This window comes from Zootermopsis nevadensis, unplaced genomic scaffold (assembly GCF_977971745.1).
Source record: "Zootermopsis nevadensis isolate Lab colony 2312 unplaced genomic scaffold, Znev_1.0 Znev_ptg000030l, whole genome shotgun sequence".
In the NCBI taxonomy this organism is placed as follows: Eukaryota; Metazoa; Arthropoda; class Insecta; order Blattodea; family Termopsidae; genus Zootermopsis; species Zootermopsis nevadensis.
In genome coordinates, this window is record NW_028259162.1 from 7,554,108 (window position 1) to 7,579,499 (window position 25,392).

Here is a 25,392-nt window from a genome sequence, read left to right on the forward strand (position 1 = left end):
TTACTGTCCAACAACAATAAAGAATCATCATCTGCAGAATACAGACACCAGATGGGTAGGAACAGCAGGAATAATTAATTTTCTTCAGAACTTACTTATTAGTGTCAATGAGTATGGTCGTCTGTTGAGGAATGGCAGATTCCAGCCCTAGAACTTCTTCTGACTCAGATGGGAAGACAAGGGTTGCATTTTTAGTGCTTGTATCTGGCTGAACCTCTGCTGTAGCACAAAGTACATCTGCCTTTGTTGCTAAAGTGTTGGGCTGCAGTTCTTCTGTATAAGCCAAAGTGGGAGTCTTGTTGCTTGCATCTGATACCTGTTCCGATGTGTACGTCAGGAGGTGTGATTTTGTACCACTACTTGTGGTATGTTCTGCTGTATAAGCAAGGAGGGTTTTACTAGTCAAAGTAGGAGATTCATCAGATGCATATGACAGCATATGACTCTTCGTTAGTGCTACAGGCTGTAATTCTCCTGTAAAGTCCATACTGTGAGTCTTGCTAAGAGAAACCGGATGTTGATCAGCTGTATACACAAGTGCATGTGCCTTTTCAGATGAATCTGAATGTGGTTCTGCTGTGTAAGTCATTGTCTGTGGTTTATTTATAGCATCTGTTGTGTACGAAAACGTCTGGATTTTTGACACATTAATAGGCTGTGTTTCAGTTGTGTAAGTAATTGTTTGGGTTTTTGCAGCAGTTACAGGCTGTGTCTCTGTTGCGTAAGTTAGTGTATATGTTTTGCTAGAAGAAACAGACTGAGGCTCTATCGTGTATGACAGAGTATGAGCTTTGGATGTTGAAACTGTTGGTACCTCATTTGTAAATGTAACTGTGTGAACTTTATTTGCTTCTGTTGAGAATGACTGACTTTGTGATTTGGATACAATACTTTCATGTGGTTCCACTGAATATGTAATTGCTGGAGCCTTTGCTACAGTTGATTGCTGTGATTCTGGCACATCTTTATATTTCAACTCTACCATAAGCAAGATATCCTGACAATCTTCTCTAGAATGCTGCCCAACAGCTTCGGCATCAACTTTGCTCAGTACAATTACACTTCCATCATGCTGGACAGTCAATGTATTCCCTGCATTCTGATCAGTTTTCCCAATATCTTCAGGCCACACACGGGTTGGCCGGGAAGCCAATAATGGCACAACACCCAAACCTGTGTCATGTACTATCCCATTCTTCTGAGGATCCACATCATTCTGAAAATAAACAGAAGACAATATACTAAAGTGATGACAAAACAGTAAAAAGAAACATCATGCATTAAAACACACCATTAAACTGAATGTGATACTGTTTTATATATGATGCTTTCAAAAAAATATTAAGTATCTGGACTCAATACTTAGCATGTCATCACAAAAGGAGGAAAAGTTATTTCTTTAATAAGTTCCAGAAACTAAAGCCTACTTTATCCAGAAGGTGCCATCTATATACAATGGTGAACTAAACTCCTATATTAATGCTCATAGAACTACGTACCCACCTTTGTGTAAACAAACACAAGAGTAGATTTCCAGTGCCTAATATTCATCAAACATAACCACAAAAGTTAATGCCACCTCCATTTTTGCAATTTTCAACATGTAAAGGAAAACATTTCATATAAAATCTGTAAACAGATTTATAATTTATCACCACCAAAATCTGATATACACATTTACAACAATTCTAGAAGTGGGATATTATCTTAAAAAAATGATCATGCATTCTCATATTTAAATTGTAACCACAACACAATTTCTGTAAAACAGTGAGGCAAACTTTATTTTTCATTTTATTTTAACAATTTTATAATTGTTCTTACAATATGCACAAGAAATTACTATATTAACCTGTCTAATATATACAATACACACAAGTGAGAAACTACACAATGTAATTCACAGCATGCTATTACACACTGAGGGGCTAAAGGAAGAATCACATGTTGGCATACAGCACATCTATAGCTGCTGCAGCAAAAATCAGGGCTAATGTACTTAGAGTGTGGAAGAATGAATAATACAAAAATAATTTAAAGGTATATTAACCTGCAGAGCTGTAGCTTCAGCTCCAGTTCCTTTAAGAACTGGAAATCTAGCTTGCAATACTGACTCAAACTTGAACTCTGCAGCAAGACATTGTTCAACCAGATCCATGCACACCTCAAGCTTGGACACACATGTGAAACACACCTGCTTTGGCTTGCAGTCTTCTTCTCTTACCTAAGCATATAACAAGTAACTGTTACAGTATGACAGATGACTATCAACATTGAGCCACTTCTAATAAGAAACAAAATTCTAACCCCATATCAAGCTTTTGTTATCATACATCATGCAGTTCACAATGTCCACATTAAATGACAACAAACTAGAAAGGTCCTTTTAAAAGAATTAAGCAGTTACATAACTTTGGATTCAAGAAAAAAATCTGCATTATATCCATTTCCATTCTATAAAGCATGATGGGCCTCAGTTTACTAAAAATCCAGTTCCAAACAAGAGCTAAAATATTTAATAAACATTATAAAATAAATGATAATTTTTCATGTAAATATCATAGTATTGAGAGAATGTTTGAACAAACATATAACACTGCATCATTTTATATATGACTGTAACTCTTATGACAAGTTTGATGAAAAGAGCAATGTTAGAGCACCACATCTCTCCAAGTAAAATAGAAAATTGTGAAAATCTACATAATCAAAATACTCAAGTTATCAACTAATGAGTTCCTCAAACACCATTTCTGGCTTGCGTCTGCTAAATGCAAATAAAAAATTATCCTACTTGGTCTTAGACCCTTCACATATTCAAGCATCTTACATCTGTAACACGACATAGATACCGTACTTATAAAAAAGAAATATTCTCAACTCACAACAATTGGTAAACATTTCTTAATTTTTAAATCAATTCTTTCTTTATCGCCTTCTTTTCCAAACATTGGAATGACAACCTCACTAACACTAGCACACAGACGACAGATATTTGGTGCAAAAGTTATAGTGTTATCACACCACATAGCTATGTACACATACAGAACACAAGGCCCATAACACAGTTATTTAATATCTGAATTATTAACTTCCGAAGACACCATGTTGAATAGTTTGACTAACGGAAATGTATTACTCTCCACAAATAGTTTCTGCACGGTTGGAAAACTGTGATCACAGAAATAACATAAGATCCATTAGCAATCACAGGTAACAGAGCGTCGAACATAAGGTGCTGCGCCCTATAAGCCACATTACAAAATTAAAACGGCGACGTGACAGCAAATAACGCGGTATCAAAGCCAACTATACTTCACTTTCAAATCACTACTCACACAGAACCCAAATTACAAACACATACCTCATTTTGAAGCACATATATCATCACTAATAAATGGTCAAAAGGAACTAAGGAACAAATATGACTATTATCAAAATAATTTTTTCACAACTTTCACAGAAAATTACCCAATGAAAAACAGGAGTTCATTTCATGCAAAACACTTCTATTCAAACCGACGTAGAGATGGCACTAGCAGCAGGACACACTCATTGAAATCCAGAGTTGGTAAACTGATAATTCACAATCGAAAAATTATCAACGTAAGTGCCGACCTTAGACACTGACAAACCCTACCGCAGCTAAACCTGAATAAAAGATTCAGAAGTTGGATTGCAACGACCTCTATATATCAGGAATGAAATGCGGAGAGTCAATCTTGTAGCAAGTAAATCAAATTCTGTCAGTATTGATTTTTTCAAGGAGCTGCGTTCTATTCGCGAGACAGTTGATGCTATTGAAAGTCGCTTCGAAGTATAGCATTTCGGAAGGCCGTAGTAAAAACACCTGTGCCAAAATAAATACGGTTCATCTGAAATACAAGCAATAATAATTTCCTGCGTTACATTTGAGAATACCGAGTGCATCGCACAGTGAAATTGTGTGTAGGATAAATCTTCAGTGACGTACGCAAAATCAAATCTAGGAAAACTTGGGAACAAACGCATATTAGTGTATAAGTCATTCCACAAGACGTACCAACAGACTCTAATGAAATTACTTTCAACATGCCAAGCATTACGAGAAATGTTGTAAGTCTCTAAAATAATCACGATAAGAGCACACAGACGTAATTGTTCTACAACACACACACGTGTGTAAAGTTAATATATATGTTTCGTTTCTATGTGGAATTCGAAGAATGGCATCATAGTACTTTCTCCATAAAGTGTAAAAATAAAGGTTTATCAAATATATATAATATGTTTGTGTACCGACAACATATACAATTCGACAGTCGAAAGCATATCATCCAAAATCTTTACGTCGAGGATGATAATGTAACTTGCAATGTCAACAAGTAGCCCCGTTACAATCCCTTATAACAAATACCTATGCAAGTGATGGGCAGACATTATTTATTTATATGTGATACCAAAGGTGATGCAGGGCTCAAACACAAACGCAATCTACCGGATCGAGAACTGAAACATAGCTTCAGAAGTTCGAATGCAACCACATCTATATACTCTAGCGCATCAGGTCTTAAATGCCTGTATTTCAATGTCTAAGGTCTGAAGTCAGCATGTGTCAGGACTGATTTTTTCACGGAGCTGAGTATGTGTTCTACTCGTGAGTGAAAGGCTGCTACTGAAACTCGTTTCAAACTACTGAATATTGGAGGACCGTTTTAAAGACACTTGAGGAGCTCAAAGAGCACAGATCTTCAGAAACATTAATATCCTGCGTTACTTCGAAAACTACAGTGTGCATCCAACAGTGAAATTGAGTGTAGTAGGACATGTTTAAGCAAGATTGAGTCTTAAGTTTCCATTAATAACACATACCTCTCATCACACAAAATTTCCTTGATACACGGCAGGTATGAGCGTGTAAAACTAAATAATATGCATATATTTATATTTTCCAAGACGAAGAAAGTGATGGTTGTAATTTCTGAATTAAGTGTAAAATAAAAGTATACAAATAAACTAATGAAGTCTGCATACCAACCAACATGTATGCGTCTAAAGAAACAGGGTCACACACGACGTCAACAGGTAACCAGTGCAAATTACATAAGTCTCTAAAAGCACAATTACATGTGATGTTCGCACTACATTCATTTCGAAATTTGAAGGATTCAGATAAAAGTGTATTTTAAATTTACGCAAAAAATAATCATGATCAAGGTGACCACCTCCAGACAAATTGCATGACGCCAATGCGCAGCTCCTTCTGCGCATATACCCACTAACCTAACCTAACCTCCCTAGGACGGGGTATGCTGAGTCAGCAGAAATCGGAATCCTGCGCATCATTTTCACGAATATTGAAAGGATGGTCAGAAATTCCTGAAATTTTGAATGAACGTCATGCCACGTGTAAGTCAATAAAATTCATACTCCATTATGACATAAATATTGTAGTGAAGCCGCACGGAGACACCAAAGTCGCGAAGTGGAGCACCGTGAAATCGGCAACGACCACTTAAAGTGTACTTTATTTATGCATACACACGTTTGCCATATTTACTTAGTAGTGTCTACATGTGCGTAAATACCCAACGAGACGCCCAAATTTACAGAATTAAACCAAAACAATATTTAAGGTCATAGGTCAGAGAGCGAGTTCTGCAAAGCAAGAGCGCGGCTCACTCGCACGTGACGTTTGGCGCATAGAATAAATCATATCTAAATTCGCATGCCCGAAATACACGTAACTGAATGATTTTAGGTCCCTTCAACAATTTAATGCCCTTCCTGAGATTCGAAATTCGTCAGAAATCATTTACGACACTTGGCAAGCCTGGAACACGACGTACGTAAAACGATATTCCAATCCAGGACTACGAGATGGCAAGGAGATACATCTTCAGATATCGAACAATCTTCTACGTAGATACCCAAGGACATACAGAACTCAAACACTGGCGCAACCTACCGGATTGACCACAGAACCATAGTTTCCGAACCTCGACTGCAACCTCTATATAGCCGCGCGCATCACGTCTTGAATGCCAGCATATCAATGTCGAGGGGCCGCACGTCATCGTCTGCCAGTATTGATTTTCTCACGGAGCAGAGCGGTTTTCAGTTCATGAGTGAAAGTTGCTACTGATATTCGTTTCGAACTATACGATTTAGCAGGACCGTATTAAAGACACTTGAAGTGCTAAAAGAACACAGATCTTCGGAAACGCTAATATGATGCATTACATCGGACACTACCGTGTGCATCCAACAGTTATTTTGAGTGTAGTAGGACGTTTTCAGTGACGTAATCAACATGGAGTCGTATGTTTCCATCAGCGACACATAAATCTCAAAAATCAAGCAATCCTTGAAACACGGCAGCTTTGAGCGTGTAAACCTAAATAATATGCATATATTTATATTTTCCATGACGAGTAAAGTGATGGCTGTAATTTCTGGATGAATTGTATAATAAATGCATATAAATAAATTAATGGTTTTTTTCTGTGTCGACAACAGAAGCCTGAATACCAACCAACATGTCTGCATCTAAAATGACAGGGTCGCAATCGACGTCAGCAGGTAACCAGTGCAAATTACCTATGGCCTTATATCAAGTACAATTACATGTGAAGTTAGCACTACATTCATTTCGAAGTTTCAACGATTCAGATAAAATAGTATTCTAAATTTACGCAAAAAATAATCACGATCACACGGTGACCACTCTGAGACACCTTCCGTGACGCCACTGCGCAGCTCCTTCTGCGCATATACCCACTAACCTAACCTAACCACCCCAGGACGAGGTAGGCTGAGTCAGTATAAATCGGAATCCTGCGCATCATTTTCACGAATATTGAAAGGATGGTCAGATATTCCTGAAATTTTGAATGGACGTCATGCCACGTGTAAGTTAATAAAATTCATACTCCATTATGACATAAATATTGTAGTGAAGCCCCACGGAGACACCAAAGTCGCGAAGTGGAGCACCGTGAAATCGGCCACGACCACTTAAAGTGTACTTTATTTATGCATACACACGTCTGCCATATTTACTTAGTAGTGTCTACATGTGCGTAAATACCCAACGAGACGCCCAAATGTACAGAATTAAACCAAAACAATATTTAAGGTCATAGGTCAGAGATCGAGTTCTGCAAAGCAAGAGCGCGGCTCACTCGCACGTGACGTTTGGCGCATACAATAAATCATATCTAATTTCGCATGCCCGAAATACACGTAACTGAATGATTTTAGGTCCCTTCAACAATTTAATGCCCTACCTGAGATTCGAAATTTGTCAGAAATCATTTACGACACTTGGCAAGCGTGGAACACGACGAATGTAAAACGACATTCCAATCCAGGACAACGAGATGGCGAGGAGACACATCTTCAGATATCGAACAATCTTCTACGTAGATACCCAAGGACATGCAGAACTCAAACACTGGCGCAACCTACCGGATCGACCACAGAACCATAGTTTGCGACCCTCGACTGCAACCTCTATATAGCCGCGCGCATCACGTCTTGAATGCCAGCATATCAATGTCGAGGGGCCGCACGTCATCGTCTGCCAGTATTGATTTTCTCACGGAGCAGAGCGGTTTCCAGTTCATGAGTAAAAGTTGCTACTTATATTCGTTTCAACTATACGATTTAGCAGGGCCGTATTAAAGACACTAGAGGTGCTCAAAGAACACAGATCTTCAGAAACGCTAATAAGCTGCATTACATCGGAAACTATCGTGTGCATCCAAAAGTGACTTTGAGTGTTGTAGGACGTTTCCAGTGACGAAATCAACATGGAGTCGTATGTTTCCATTAGTGATACAAAAATCTAAAAATGAAGCCTTCCTTGAAACACGGCAGCTATGAGCGTGTAAACCTAAATAATATGCATATATTTATATTTTCCATGACGAGTAAAGTGATGGCTGTAATTTCTGGATGAATTGTATAATAAAGGCATTAAATAAATTAATGATTTTTTTCTGTGTCGACAACAGAAGTCTGCATACCAACCAACATGTCTGCATCTAAAGTGACAGGGTCGCAATCGACGTCAGCAGGTAACCAGTGCAAATCACTTATGGCCTTATATCAAGTACAATTACATGTGAAGTTAGCACTATATTCATTTCAAAGTTTCAAGGATTCAGATAAAATAGTATTTTAAATTTACGCAAGAAACAACCACGATCATACGGTGACCACTCTGACACACCGTCCGTGACGCCACTGCGCAGCTCCTTCTGCGCATATACCCACAAACCTAAAATAACCACCCCAGGACGAGGTAGGCTGAGTCAGCATAAATCGGAATCCTGCGCATCATTTTCACGAATATTGAAAGGATGGTCAGATATTTCTGAAATTTTGAATCGACGTCATGCTACGTGTAAGTTAATAAAATTCATACTCCATTATGACATAAATATTGTAGTGAAGCCCCACGGAGACACCAAAGTCGCGAAGTGGAGCACCGTGAAATCGGCAACGACCACTTAAAGTGTACTTAATTTATACATACACACGTCTGCCATATTTACTTAGTAGTGTCTACATGTGCGGAAATATCCAACGAGACGCCCAAATTTACAGAATTAAACCGAAACAATATTTAAGGTGATAGGTCAGAAAGCGAGTTCTGCAAAGCAAGAGCGCGGCTCACTCGCACGTGACGTTTGGCGCATAGAATAAATCATATCTAAATTCGCATGCCCCAAATACACGTAACTGAATGATTTTAGGTCCCTTCAACAATTTAATGCCCTACCTGAGATTCGAAATTCGAAATTTGTCAGAAATCATTTACGACACTTGGCAAGCCTGGAAAACGACGTACGTAAAACGACATTCCAATCCAGGACAACGAGATGGCGAGGAGACACATCTTCAGATATCGAACAATCTTCTACGTAGATACCCAAGGACATGCAGAACTCAAACACTGGCGCAACCTACCGGATCGACCACAGAACCATAGTTTCCGAACCTCGACTGCCACCTCTATATAGCCGCGCGCATCACGTCTTGAATGCCAGCATATCAATGTCGAGGGGCCGCACGTCATCGTCTGCCAGTATTGATTTTCTCACGGAGCAGAGCGGTTTCCAGTTCATGAGTAAAAGTTGCTACTGATATTCGTTTCCAACTATACGATTTAGCAGGACCGTATTAAAGACACTAGTGGTGCTCAAAGAACACAGATCTTCAGAAACGCTAATAAGGTGCATTACGTCGGAAACTATCGTGTGCATCCAAAAGTGACTTTGAGTGTTGTAGGACGTTTCCAGTAACGAAATAAACATGGAGTCGTATGTTTCCATTAGTGACACATATATCTAAAAATGAAGCCTTCCTTGAAACACGGCAGCTATGAGCGTGTAAACCTAAATAATATGCATATATTTATATTTTCCATGACGAGTAAAGTGATGGCTGTAATTTCTGGATGAATTGTATAATAAAAGCATATAAATAAATTAATGATTTTTTTCTGTGTCGACAACAGTCGTCTGCTTACCAACCAACATGTCTGCATCTAAAGTGACAGGGTCGCAATCGACGTCAACAGGTAACCAGTGCAAATTACTTATGGCCTTATATCAAGTACAATTACATGTGAAGTTAGCACTACATTCATTTCGAAGTTTCAACGATTCAGATAAAATAGTATTCTAAATTTACGCAAAAAATAATCACGATCACATGGTGACCACTGTGAGACACCTTCCGTGACGCCACTGCGCAGCTCCTTCTCCGCATATACCCACTAACCTAACCTATCCACCCTAGGACGGGGTATGCTGAGTCAGCAGAAATCGGAATCCTGCGCATCATTTTCACGAATATTGAAAGGATGGTCAGAAATTACTGAAATTTTGAATGAACGTCATGCCACGTGTAAGTCAATAAAATTCATAATCCATTATGACACAAATATTGTAGTGAAGCCCCACGGAGACACCAAAGTCGCGAAGTGGAGCACCGTAAAATCGGCCACTTTATTTATGCATACAGACGTCTGCCATATTTACTTAAATGTGTCTACATGTGCGGAAATATCCAACGAGACGCCCAAATTTACAGAATTAAACCAAAACAATATTTAAGGTGATAGGTCAGAGAGCGAGTTCTGCAAAGCAAGAGCGCGGCTCACTCGCAAGTGACGTTTGGCGCATAGAATAAATCATATCTAAATTCGCATGCCCCAAATACACGTAACTAAATGATTCTAGGTCCCTTTAACAATTTAATGCCCTACCTGAGATTCGAAATACGAAATTTGTCAGAAATCATTTACGACACTTGGCAAGCGTGGAACACGACGAACGTAAAACGACATTCCAATCCAGGACAACGAGATGGCGAGGAGACACATCTTCAGATATCGAACAATCTTCTACGTAGATACCCAAGGACATACAGAACTCAAACACTGGCGCAACCTACCGGATTGACCACAGAACCATAGTTTCCGAACCTCGACTGCAACCTCTATATAGCCGCGCGCATCACGTCTTGAATGCCAGCATATCAATGTCGAGGGGCCGCACGTCATCGTCTGCCAGTATTGATTTTCTCACGGAGCAGAGCGGTTTTCAGTTCATGAGTGAAAGTTGCTACTGATATTCGTTTCGAACTATACGATTTAGCAGGACCGTATTAAAGACACTTGAAGTGCTAAAAGAACACAGATCTTCGGAAACGCTAATATGATGCATTACATCGGACACTACCGTGTGCATCCAACAGTTATTTTGAGTGTAGTAGGACGTTTTCAGTGACGTAATCAACATGGAGTCGTATGTTTCCATCAGCGACACATAAATCTCAAAAATCAAGCAATCCTTGAAACACGGCAGCTTTGAGCGTGTAAACCTAAATAATATGCATATATTTATATTTTCCATGACGAGTAAAGTGATGGCTGTAATTTCTGGATGAATTGTATAATAAATGCATATAAATAAATTAATGGTTTTTTTCTGTGTCGACAACAGAAGCCTGAATACCAACCAACATGTCTGCATCTAAAATGACAGGGTCGCAATCGACGTCAGCAGGTAACCAGTGCAAATTACCTATGGCCTTATATCAAGTACAATTACATGTGAAGTTAGCACTACATTCATTTCGAAGTTTCAACGATTCAGATAAAATAGTATTCTAAATTTACGCAAAAAATAATCACGATCACACGGTGACCACTCTGAGACACCTTCCGTGACGCCACTGCGCAGCTCCTTCTGCGCATATACCCACTAACCTAACCTAACCACCCCAGGACGAGGTAGGCTGAGTCAGTATAAATCGGAATCCTGCGCATCATTTTCACGAATATTGAAAGGATGGTCAGATATTCCTGAAATTTTGAATGGACGTCATGCCACGTGTAAGTTAATAAAATTCATACTCCATTATGACATAAATATTGTAGTGAAGCCCCACGGAGACACCAAAGTCGCGAAGTGGAGCACCGTGAAATCGGCCACGACCACTTAAAGTGTACTTTATTTATGCATACACACGTCTGCCATATTTACTTAGTAGTGTCTACATGTGCGTAAATACCCAACGAGACGCCCAAATGTACAGAATTAAACCAAAACAATATTTAAGGTCATAGGTCAGAGATCGAGTTCTGCAAAGCAAGAGCGCGGCTCACTCGCACGTGACGTTTGGCGCATACAATAAATCATATCTAATTTCGCATGCCCGAAATACACGTAACTGAATGATTTTAGGTCCCTTCAACAATTTAATGCCCTACCTGAGATTCGAAATTTGTCAGAAATCATTTACGACACTTGGCAAGCGTGGAACACGACGAATGTAAAACGACATTCCAATCCAGGACAACGAGATGGCGAGGAGACACATCTTCAGATATCGAACAATCTTCTACGTAGATACCCAAGGACATGCAGAACTCAAACACTGGCGCAACCTACCGGATCGACCACAGAACCATAGTTTGCGACCCTCGACTGCAACCTCTATATAGCCGCGCGCATCACGTCTTGAATGCCAGCATATCAATGTCGAGGGGCCGCACGTCATCGTCTGCCAGTATTGATTTTCTCACGGAGCAGAGCGGTTTCCAGTTCATGAGTAAAAGTTGCTACTTATATTCGTTTCAACTATACGATTTAGCAGGGCCGTATTAAAGACACTAGAGGTGCTCAAAGAACACAGATCTTCAGAAACGCTAATAAGCTGCATTACATCGGAAACTATCGTGTGCATCCAAAAGTGACTTTGAGTGTTGTAGGACGTTTCCAGTGACGAAATCAACATGGAGTCGTATGTTTCCATTAGTGATACAAAAATCTAAAAATGAAGCCTTCCTTGAAACACGGCAGCTATGAGCGTGTAAACCTAAATAATATGCATATATTTATATTTTCCATGACGAGTAAAGTGATGGCTGTAATTTCTGGATGAATTGTATAATAAAGGCATTAAATAAATTAATGATTTTTTTCTGTGTCGACAACAGAAGTCTGCATACCAACCAACATGTCTGCATCTAAAGTGACAGGGTCGCAATCGACGTCAGCAGGTAACCAGTGCAAATCACTTATGGCCTTATATCAAGTACAATTACATGTGAAGTTAGCACTATATTCATTTCAAAGTTTCAAGGATTCAGATAAAATAGTATTTTAAATTTACGCAAGAAACAACCACGATCATACGGTGACCACTCTGACACACCGTCCGTGACGCCACTGCGCAGCTCCTTCTGCGCATATACCCACAAACCTAAAATAACCACCCCAGGACGAGGTAGGCTGAGTCAGCATAAATCGGAATCCTGCGCATCATTTTCACGAATATTGAAAGGATGGTCAGATATTTCTGAAATTTTGAATCGACGTCATGCTACGTGTAAGTTAATAAAATTCATACTCCATTATGACATAAATATTGTAGTGAAGCCCCACGGAGACACCAAAGTCGCGAAGTGGAGCACCGTGAAATCGGCAACGACCACTTAAAGTGTACTTAATTTATACATACACACGTCTGCCATATTTACTTAGTAGTGTCTACATGTGCGGAAATATCCAACGAGACGCCCAAATTTACAGAATTAAACCGAAACAATATTTAAGGTGATAGGTCAGAAAGCGAGTTCTGCAAAGCAAGAGCGCGGCTCACTCGCACGTGACGTTTGGCGCATAGAATAAATCATATCTAAATTCGCATGCCCCAAATACACGTAACTGAATGATTTTAGGTCCCTTCAACAATTTAATGCCCTACCTGAGATTCGAAATTCGAAATTTGTCAGAAATCATTTACGACACTTGGCAAGCCTGGAAAACGACGTACGTAAAACGACATTCCAATCCAGGACAACGAGATGGCGAGGAGACACATCTTCAGATATCGAACAATCTTCTACGTAGATACCCAAGGACATGCAGAACTCAAACACTGGCGCAACCTACCGGATCGACCACAGAACCATAGTTTCCGAACCTCGACTGCCACCTCTATATAGCCGCGCGCATCACGTCTTGAATGCCAGCATATCAATGTCGAGGGGCCGCACGTCATCGTCTGCCAGTATTGATTTTCTCACGGAGCAGAGCGGTTTCCAGTTCATGAGTAAAAGTTGCTACTGATATTCGTTTCCAACTATACGATTTAGCAGGACCGTATTAAAGACACTAGTGGTGCTCAAAGAACACAGATCTTCAGAAACGCTAATAAGGTGCATTACGTCGGAAACTATCGTGTGCATCCAAAAGTGACTTTGAGTGTTGTAGGACGTTTCCAGTAACGAAATAAACATGGAGTCGTATGTTTCCATTAGTGACACATATATCTAAAAATGAAGCCTTCCTTGAAACACGGCAGCTATGAGCGTGTAAACCTAAATAATATGCATATATTTATATTTTCCATGACGAGTAAAGTGATGGCTGTAATTTCTGGATGAATTGTATAATAAAAGCATATAAATAAATTAATGATTTTTTTCTGTGTCGACAACAGTCGTCTGCTTACCAACCAACATGTCTGCATCTAAAGTGACAGGGTCGCAATCGACGTCAACAGGTAACCAGTGCAAATTACTTATGGCCTTATATCAAGTACAATTACATGTGAAGTTAGCACTACATTCATTTCGAAGTTTCAACGATTCAGATAAAATAGTATTCTAAATTTACGCAAAAAATAATCACGATCACATGGTGACCACTGTGAGACACCTTCCGTGACGCCACTGCGCAGCTCCTTCTCCGCATATACCCACTAACCTAACCTATCCACCCTAGGACGGGGTATGCTGAGTCAGCAGAAATCGGAATCCTGCGCATCATTTTCACGAATATTGAAAGGATGGTCAGAAATTACTGAAATTTTGAATGAACGTCATGCCACGTGTAAGTCAATAAAATTCATAATCCATTATGACACAAATATTGTAGTGAAGCCCCACGGAGACACCAAAGTCGCGAAGTGGAGCACCGTAAAATCGGCCACTTTATTTATGCATACAGACGTCTGCCATATTTACTTAAATGTGTCTACATGTGCGGAAATATCCAACGAGACGCCCAAATTTACAGAATTAAACCAAAACAATATTTAAGGTGATAGGTCAGAGAGCGAGTTCTGCAAAGCAAGAGCGCGGCTCACTCGCAAGTGACGTTTGGCGCATAGAATAAATCATATCTAAATTCGCATGCCCCAAATACACGTAACTAAATGATTCTAGGTCCCTTTAACAATTTAATGCCCTACCTGAGATTCGAAATACGAAATTTGTCAGAAATCATTTACGACACTTGGCAAGCGTGGAACACGACGAACGTAAAACGACATTCCAATCCAGGACAACGAGATGGCGAGGAGACACATCTTCAGATATCGAACAATCTTCTACGTAGATACCCAAGGACATGCAGAACTCAAACACTGGCGCAACCTACCGGATCGACCACATAACCATAGTTTCCGACCCTCGACTGCAACCTCTATATAGCCGCGCGCATCACGTCTTGAATGCCAGCATATCAATGTCGAGGGGCCGTACGTCATCGTCTGCCAGTATTGATTTTCTCACGGAGCAGAGCGGTTTCCAGTTCATGAGTGAAAGTTGCTACTGATATTCGTTTCAACTATACGATTTAACAGGACCGTATTAACCCGTCGACGTGGTAGTTTAAATACCCCGCATATACTGCTGTCGTGCTGTTCCTGCGGTAGTATTTTTTAAATGCCCGTTTAAATTTTGCTGTAAAATACTCTTTTTTTCATAACTTTTGAACTATATGAGATATAATTATGAATTTTTCACTGAAATCCTCTTAAAAGATGGTTTTATAATCTTACCTTATAAGATGAGATGTGTGAGCAGTGGAAGCAAGTCGATTAGAAGTTTAGTTTCAGAAAAAAACGGAGTGTACAACAGCCGGTTCTTTGAATAGTAAGATCTAAGTGTAGGCTTTTGCACAATGCCCATCAACATAAATAGAGCCAAAAGAACGTAAATTTTGTCTACTGTGACATCTTGCCTCTTCCTAATCCTAGAGCGAAATGTGAGAGGATGGGCACTTTTTGATATTTCTTGCTGAGCATATCTGTTGGTTTGATCAGCAATGTGCTGCACAAGTGCTATATCGAAAATATTTTCGAATGAACTCACGACATCTAGTTCAGCAGTGTCGAACTGGGGACCACATACATTACAAAATGCTTCTCGTGAAGCAGGAAATGAGTCTATATTTTCCCACAAAATCTTGTTGGAAACCACACCTGCATGTACGATGTCGTCCTGTCGACCACGTCTACCATTATCACAATCACTATCGCTAAACTCGACAGTTCCCGGTGTCACAAACTGTGTATAATCAATGTCAAATACACTATCATCGTCCGAACTATATTCACTTATACTATCATCTTCTAAAACTTCATTTAAAACTTGTATTTGGTCTAGCTCCGTCAGAGGACAACTAGTCGAAGGGAGAGAGCCCTTGTAAACTACCAGGTCAGGCGTTTATTTTTAGACTGTCCCTTGCAGGTCATTGGAATGTCCCACTGTTGCCACATGTATACACATAGAGCTTTATTTCCACAACTGGCGAGAACAAACCACATCGCGCTGGCGTTATTTATTCCATACTTATGGGCGTTTTAAATTAGGCTTTGAGGCTCGCGTGTTTATACGTAAATCCACAAGAACTTTAATTTAAATGCCCGCGTGTGTACACGTAAAACCACGTCTGAGGGTTAAAGACACTAGAGGTGCTCAAAGAACACAGATCTTCAGAAACGCTAATAAGCAGCATTACATCGGAAACTATCGTGTGCATCCAAAAGTGACTTTGAGTGTTGTAGGACGTTTCCAGTGACGAAATCAACATGGAGTCGTATGTTTCCATTAGTGATACAAAAATCTAAAAATGAAGCCTTCCTTGAAACACGGCAGCTATGAGCGTGTAAACCTAAATAATATGCATATATTTATATTTTCCATGACGAGTAAAGTTGTGGCTGTAATTTCTGGATGAATTGTATAATAAAGGCATTAAATAAATTAATGATTTTTTTCTGTGTCGACAACAGAACTCTGCATACCAACCAACATGTCTGCATCTAAAGTGACAGGGTAGCAATCGACGTCAACAGGTAACCAGTGCAAATTACTTATGGCCTTATATCAAGTACAATTACATGTGAAGTTAGCACTACATTCATTTCGAAGTTTCAAGGATTCAGATAAAATAGTATTCTTAATTTACGCAAGAAATAACCACGATCATACGGTGACCACTCTGAGACACCGTCCGTGACGCCACTGCGCAGCTCCTTCTGCGCATATACCTACTAACCTAACCACCCCAGGACGAGGTATGCTGAGTCAGTACAAATCGGAATCCTGCGCATCATTTTCACGAATATTGAAAGGATGGTCAGATATTCCTGAAATTTTGAATGGACGTCATGCCACTTGTAATTTAATAAAATTCATACTCCATTATGTCATAAATATTGTAGTGAAGCCCCACGGAGACACCAAACTCGCGAGGTGGAGCACCGTGAAACCGGCCACGACCACTTGATGTGTACTTTATATATGCATACACACGTTTGCCCATATTTACTTGGTAGTGTCCACATGTGCAGATATACCCAACGAGACGCACAAATTTACAGATCTACACCAAAACAATATTTAAGGTGGTAAGTCAGAGAGCGAGTTCTTCAAAACAAGAGCGCAGCACTCTCTCACGTAATCTTTGACGCATAAAGTGTAAAATAAAAGCATATAAATATATTAATGATTCTTTGTGTTTCGACAACAGAAGCCTGCATACCAACTAAGATGTCTGCGTGAAATGTGGCAGGGTCGCTCACGACATCAACAGGAAACCAGTGCAAAGTACTTACGTCCGTACAAGTAAAATTACATGTGATGTTGGCAATACATTAATTTTAAAATATGAAGGATTCAGATAAAAGAGTATTTTAATTGTACGCAAATAATAATTACAATAAGTTCCCTTAAGAGGTCAATAGGTAACCCCGTGTAAAATCCTTATAACAAATAACCTATGAAAGGCACTGGCGGACTACATAATCTTTATTATGAGGTTATTCAAATATTTGGTTGTTTTAATTTTCCGCAGTCGATAACACATACACGGGGCCCATAGCTGGTCTAAGAAGCGACGTCACTGCGCAACACTTTCGACGCAGGTACCCCACTAACCTAACCTAACCCAACTCAACCAAAACGCCGTATTCTCCAGTCACAAAAAATGGCGTCCTGCGGAGGTATATCATTATTAAATGGATGGTCGGATATCATTGAAATTTTGGTTGGACGTCATGCCACGAGTAAGCTTATGAATTTCATACCAGATTATATCATTACTCTTGTAATAAATCCACAGGATCACACCAAATTCGCGAGGTGGAAGACGTGCAAAAGAGTGGACGATCACCTTATCAAAACGTAATAAGGCACACACACGTTTGTCAATAATTCCTGAGCGATCTGTCGAAATGCATCACGAGACAACAAAATTCGAAGAATTTTTGTCGCCAAATATACAGATATTTTATGTGGTCATCGAGAGTCGTAGCACTTCCGTACGTAATGACTCGCGTATCGAAACCTTCACATGTAAAAGAAGCCGTTACGACTGGCTCAAATACTATGTAAGTGTATGATGTTAGGTGCTTTTGTCGATGTAGTAACCTATGTGAGAGGCTTGAACTGAGAAATGCCATAAATAACGTTCAGTGGTTAGTATGAATGCAATTCGACGTACAGATGGCGTTGGTGGTAAGACACTTCTATTACGAATCAAGAGATGGCGCGTTGGTAATACATGTATCGAAAAGTTTACGTAGTTACTCATGGACATGCAGAGTTTACACACTGACGCTCTTTACCGGAAATAACGCCGAATCAAAGCAAGGACATTCGATTACGTCCAGTAAATTAGTTCTTAAATGCGTGCAATCAATGGGATGGCTGATAGTGAGAATCCGATAGTATTTAGTCATGGACCTGTGCTTTATCCCACCCAAGCCGCGGAGGCCTTCAGCCGAAGCGGCCCCTTCCACTCTGGGTTCAAACTCCAGAGAACCAACCAACCAAATGCCTTGGACAAGTTGCCTGACGGGATAACCTCCCATCAGCAGCAGCAACAGACCCTAATTTGAATGGTCGAGGCTCCCGCCACGACGGAACCCCGTTAGCGAAAGCAAAATTCCCGTTTCAATTTTATGGCTCTGTTCACCATTTCCAGCAATGCGTTTCGTACGTAGGAATGGTGTTACATAGAAAGGGACGATGTCTTACGATTGCGCAGGACTCCGCCCTCAGTAGGCTTTTTCGTTGGTTGGTTGGTGCTTTATCCTAACACAACCTACCCCAACCCAACGGAACCTAACTCTTCTTTACGAGATGTGTAGGATGTCTGTATTTTAATGTTGAAAATTTTAACTTCATGAGCTCTTTTAGCAAATTTTCGAAACTTTTAAAATTCCACGATATTTCTTGATATATTCGATTTTTAATTTTGAGGATTTTCTAATATTTTTAATTGTTACAGACAATGCCCATTTTGGAATTTATTTTTTAAAATCCTTAATGTTGACCAATATTTTTTAAATTTTTGAAATTGTTTAATTTCTAAATTTTCAATTTCCAAACTTTGACCCAACTATCTCACACAACCTAATACAAACCTAACCTAAGCCAAACTATGTTGCAATTATCATGAACATCATTCCTTCACAGCCTGGTACTTCAATGTACATACCATCACATTAACAACATTATAGAGATCATTTTCTTTTGCTCTAATTTTTCTAGGAAAGTGGAAAATAACATTTACCCTTGCAACTTAAAATACATTCTATTTACTGCATGTTATAGTTCAATACACATACATGAATCTTACTGTGATACTTTCCATGCAAATGCTGCAAAAAATTAATATTATGTAGTATCTATTATCGGCAAGGAACAAAAACAGGCAAGAGATCTTTCACAGACGTGAAGGAGGATTTTGTTACTAGCAGACTTATGAAAATGCAAACACTTACTACATCTGCTGTAGTTTATGCAGGTATAGTACATAAGTTAATACATACTGCCATCTGTAATTAATTTATTTATAATACTTTTAATTTATTAATAAATGGTAAATACTGCATACTACATAATATTCTTAGGTAAGGAACAAATCAACAGCAGGTGTAGAACCATCTTTCCTCCCTACAACCACAAGCAACTACTGCTGAATCCACATCTACTCTTGTGCTTTGTTGACAATACACAAGATTGACTGACATTTCTCTAATAGAACTGATGCGATGGAGAAAGTAGAACCACTCATTGAATCGGTTTTCTAAATTAATTTATTACCTGGACATGTGTCTGCATAACAGCAAGTAGTACATCAAATTTTTCAACCCATGTTGCTTGTGAAAGAAGATATTCATGATTAGCCATCACCTGTCTCTGCAATTCTCTTCCAGGAGAGTGATTCCTAAAATTATACCAAAAATAACTGACTCTAAAATTACTCTTAAAATTATTTGTTGTCAAGACTGTTTCCATCGTCTGTGACAGAGACGAGCTCTTTCTAAGGGACCCAACAGAGTAGGTACCTCTCACCTGAACACGGAGACAGATCCAGCCTCCGAAACGTCGTGAATTTTAAAAACAGACGATGGAAAAAGTCCTGACAACAAATAAGTTTAAGTGTAAACTACTGTCGTCAAAACCCTTTAGAATTGAATCTAAAATTACTGTACAGTTTAGTACACACACACACAGATCAATGATTCACAGAAGGTGAAAAACATTTTAGGAAGATGATATACAAATAAACAAGTCATTGTAAATGACTTGTTATACTGAGATGAACAGAAATACTCTTGAGCACAATGAACCTTCAGTCAACTTCTTCAGCTGTTCTGGTAGCTAAACCTTGCAAAACTGCCAGAGACTTACCAGAAGTATCATTCTGTAGAAACCGTTTATAAAATTCTGTATTGATAAAACATTACTGTTATAAATAATCTACACTTAATCTAAACTACACCTTTGAACTGATATAACACATTTAGTTCTATCCACAAATTGACAACAAATTAAACTGGAAAACACATATTGAATACATTATCCCTAAACTAAGCTTGGCATGTTTTGCTAGGACAGTTGCAGCACTCATGAAAACAGAAACTTTAAAATTAGTTTATTTTGCTTACTTCCATTCCATCATGTCATATGGAATAATTTTCTGGGAAAATTCAACGGACAGCAAAAAAGTATTTTACATTCAAAAGAGGATCATTAGAATAATGGCAAGCACTAAAAGGAGAGACTCTTGTAGGAAATTATTTTAGAAGTTTAATATTCTTCCACTACCAAGTGAATTCTTGCTCAACAAATTTCAAACAAATACAATTATCCACCATATAAGAACAAGGTGCAAATACAACCTTCATGTGCCGATTTCTAACCTCAATAAATATCAAAAAGGGGTTTACTATACTGGAATTAAGTTATTCAATAATCTTCCACCTACTATAAAAAGTTTAAACGATATAAAAATGTTTATGCCAGCGTTAAAAGAGTATCGCTTATCTCACTCCTTCAACTCAGTAGAACAATTTATAAATACATATAAGTAATTACGATGATGCATCATAATTATTTTGCTGTAATACTGTAGTTCCAAAAATCTGTCAATAGCTGTTACAACCATGTATTTATATTTGTACTAGAAACATGTATTTGTGCTATGACCTGTTCTACATCCTTGGCTTAGGCCTATGAAGGTTCTATGGAATGTAAATAAATTCTATTCTATTCTATGAATCCAATTACTCTCTCCAGATGTAAGATAATTTAGTCTAACCTTATTCCAGCCAAGTTTATTGAATCTCTAAGTTCACAGAACTATTTTTCATACATAGAAAATGTTTACATTTCATTTATGATAAACTTTTCTATTCTACATCATTAACAATTTAACTGAATGGAGTGTTCCACTTAAAATAAACTATAACTTCTATACATGAATTATTTCATTGCAGCTGATGCAATGCTTGAAGTTGGTATGACCATAACATTTTGTGCGTCTGGTTTAAGCAGTGACCTAGCAACTAGAGCAACCTTAACATGAGTGTCATGGGGTAGGCTAGGGGGAGAGTGATTTATTTTTTGTTACATATTACTGTTGTCAGATTGCATTTTAAATGGTAAAGCCTGTACATATCCTGTTAAATAATAAGATAATTGCAGTTACATGAACACAAAACTTGGTGAATGATGCAAAGAATTTATCAGCTCTAGCAAGCAAGGAGAAATAATGGTCAATAAGAGAGCATAACCCTTTGAAAAGGAAAGGAAAACTACACTAAAGATTCAAAGAAAGCATAAAAAACTGGCAAATTGAATGTTAGAACCAAAGCTAATAAATGGACCGTTAAAACAGCACTTTAACAATGCTGAATTTCATTCCAACATGTACAAACAACTGTTGAAGATGTCTTTATAAGATGTGTTACAAAATATGGACCTCAGGTTGGAAAAGTAGTTACACAGAACCCTGATGATTTCAAACGAGAACTATATTTGTAAGCGCAAGTTTGGCCTATGAAACCAACAATCTGTTATTAATTAGAAACTGTTGGAATTGGTTACAATTGTGAGTATTTCTATAATGCACTGCCCAAACTATAAGATTTTATGGTGATAAGGAAACGTATATGGCATGTTGCGGGCTTTTAAGATCTGTGCTTTCCTAAGTTTACATGCCGTCTAAATGTTGTAATTAAGTTAATAATACTAAGAACACAAATCCCCCTGTAAGAAACTTAATACAAAAACTGTGAGAAAAAGGCATATGATACTTGGATACGTTTGATTACCAATTATAATTAACTTCCTTCTTCCTGTATCACATGTAGGTTACACTCCGAATTACAAAATGAAAATACTTATTGACAGTTCACGTAAAATTAAAATACCCTAATAAATTCTATTCCATTCTATAGCACGACTGTTACACTTTTAAATTGTAGCACTGAATACTTCAATATCCAACATAATAAAAATCCGGTTATCCGTGCTCGTGTTCGTTCATTCATTCGTAAACTGAGTAAAGATGGTCTAGTGCATCAACAACACCTTACTTCTTCCCACTACGAGTAACCACGGATTTTCCACGAATTGAATCATAACAGTTTTTTCGATATATCGTTTAATGTTTAATGTTGAGTTAAGTGCTGAAGATTACTAGTATTTCTCTAGTGTTTTCGGTTTCCAGGAAGGTATTAAGAATATGAATAAAGGCACATGATTGACAGTTTACCAATATGTCAAGTGCTCAGTCTCAGCCTGTCCATGGCAGTGGATCAGACACTGGCAGAACTATTAGGCAACAGATGCTTCACTTAGGATTTTATAGTGACTTAATAATGAAGAAAAATCAGTGTGCATGTATTATTGTAAAAATTTTCACAACTAACTTGTATGCAATAACAAATCACTGGCAGTGTATCTGGTCAACATGTTTGCCCATAAAATGTCTTTGAGATGTTTGTGTGTAATAGACTGTGAAAAGCAAGAATATACACTTTGAATAGAATGGCAGGAGTATCCTCATACCCTCTGTATGATATCAACGAATTTGTCAGGAATTTACACAATTTGGGAAAGGCTACATATAGTGCATTAGAAAAGTTTGCTTTGGTTGTGTAAATGTCCACCTAGTCAGAGAAATAACTCCATGGCCTTGTGAAGTATCTTCAGCAGGATATTTCTGACATGGTCTCTAAAATATGGGAGGGTGGTAGGAGTAAAGTTAGAACAACCACTGCTGACCTGACTAGATAAAGTGGCACCTTTATCTATAAATATCTTAGAGCTGTGATGGCTTATGCATAGTCATATGTTATCCTGTGGTGTTGATTGTATAATCAGATATATACTAGTGAATGTGTTTGGCAACAACACCCAAGTTTGGTTGTCGATGGAAGGCCATGCATACTTCAGAATGTGACAAGAATCATGATATAACTCATGTGGAGCAAGGGAACTGTAGACATCAGTTTCTTTGTGGCAGTGTTCTGACAAATTCAGCATATTTTGCTGTCAGAGGTGATGCTGAAACTGATTTAAATTAGGCCATGTGGTCCTACTGTAGAAATGAGAAGGAGAAATGTTATCAGTCCTGTGGGAAGGTTGGGAACGACTCTTTGATGTGCTATAGGTAAATCGAATGTATAAGGTCTATCAGTGGGTAGAAAAAATTATGGCATGCTGAAACAAATAACCATCCATAAGCTCACATAGTATTACCAGAAAGTCATTTGGAGAAACATAGGAGATCTGAATGATATGAAGATGGCAGTACCAGCAACAGTCTATAAAGGCATATTAACATGAGAAGGCATAATATAATATATATTTTTCTGGATGTAAATGTTGATGCTATTAGCTGTGACAGAAGATAAGCAACCGCACCCACATGATGAATTCTTCTTAGGCTACCAGCCACATAAGGTGGCTTAATGGAGAAAACACCAACATTCAAGAACCATCTTCATCCTCAGAGTACTGTAGTGTAGTACTACAGATGAATTCATTATACTTAGTCTCTGTGAAAGCTTCAGATTATAAGCCATGTTATAAATGAGAAGAACACAGGATGCAACTCAAAGTCTCCATACAGTGATTTAGAATAAATGTCCAAAGAGAATGTTCAGATGGACTACAAACTGCAGTGATTATGCCTGTGAGTGAACTTAATGTTAGATGTGGCAGAAATGTAGTGGAGACCCAGTAGCAAGCTGCTGGAATTTCAACGGGGAATCAGAATGCAACCAACGAAACAGCAGGATATAAAATGCGTCAAAGTAGCGTGTGAGGAGAATATTCAAATTTAAGAGTGCTTGTCAAGCATTAAAACTTGCCAGTATGAGGGTGCAGGAGGCTGCCATGAAGAGAGACATCCAGCCCAGCAAAGATAGGCAGTATTAGGTACCATTGAACTTAACTATATTTATTTTTTAACTTATTTCCATGCATGACTTTGAAAACCTTTTTCTCATCTTGCTTTTTTTTGATAACTTTCCCATCTCTAAAATGCAGCTTCTTCCACAGAAATTGCACTAGGACCATGATTTTTTATAGTAATTGAGTAAATCATATTCAACAAAATGAAGGCTGACTTTTTCTTTAAAACAGAACAAAAATGTTAGGAATGTTGTGTCTTTGTAATTTTATTGTAAGAATGTTAAAAAAAAGTCAGTACTTGTTGAAAGAATATTTATGATTATGCAGAGGTATTCAAAACCAGAAATTCAGGACTAAATATTAATATCTGAGAAATAACGTAAAAATATCAGTGGGATTTAACTGAAAGTGAGTGCAGTTACATGTCAAATTTTGTGTATAACATTTACTCTGTAGGAAATAATATTTTCCCCTGTGTCCCAACTTTATGTTTATCATACAGGAATAGAGGATTTAGCCCCCCCATATACATCAAGGCCGCTGGCTGGACTTCAACTCTGGGTTAATTTTTTACAAGGTTAACATGCATTTTTAAACTTGCAGATCATGATGAACAAAGCTATGTTTGTGTGTCTTGCCCCCCCCCTTGCAGTCACAAGATAAAATGTTAAAATTGTGAATCTCATGATATAGGTGATGAGATTTCAGAACATTGCTTTGATTTGACTGTGTGAACAACCAACCGTTAGTTTGCTTGTAGACCTACTTTGCGGTGAATAGTTAAAATGATCTGACCTTGTTGGTAGGTGATTTAATCTAAAAGAGATGGCACTTATCAAGAATGTATAGTGACTGAGTATGGACTGGGTGATTGGAGTTTAATC

General features: G+C 38.4%; 1 protein-coding gene across 7 annotated transcripts in view; it reads right to left on the reverse strand.

The window, feature by feature from the left end:
• The window catches only part of LOC110831091 (uncharacterized), a 31,331-nt gene extending 6,953 nt beyond the window's left edge, over positions 1-24,378 (reverse strand). For 3 of the 7 annotated variants that reach the window (XM_087358675.1, XM_087358674.1, XM_087358671.1), the window contains exons 1-3: positions 19,904-24,378; positions 2,051-2,224; positions 96-1,216 (exon numbers count right to left, since the gene is read on the reverse strand). In XM_087358675.1, the coding sequence (XP_087214801.1) occupies positions 96-1,216; positions 2,051-2,224; positions 19,904-20,098 (1,490 nt within the window). In that variant the 5' untranslated portion in view covers positions 20,099-24,378. Of the gene's footprint in view, positions 1-95; positions 1,217-1,503; positions 1,567-2,050; positions 2,225-2,885; positions 3,191-19,903 lie in introns of those variants that run through there. The other 4 variants (XM_022066702.2, XM_022066700.2, XM_087358673.1 and 1 more) reach the window with 4 other exon arrangements.
• Between the last annotated feature and the right edge of the window lie 1,014 nt (positions 24,379-25,392).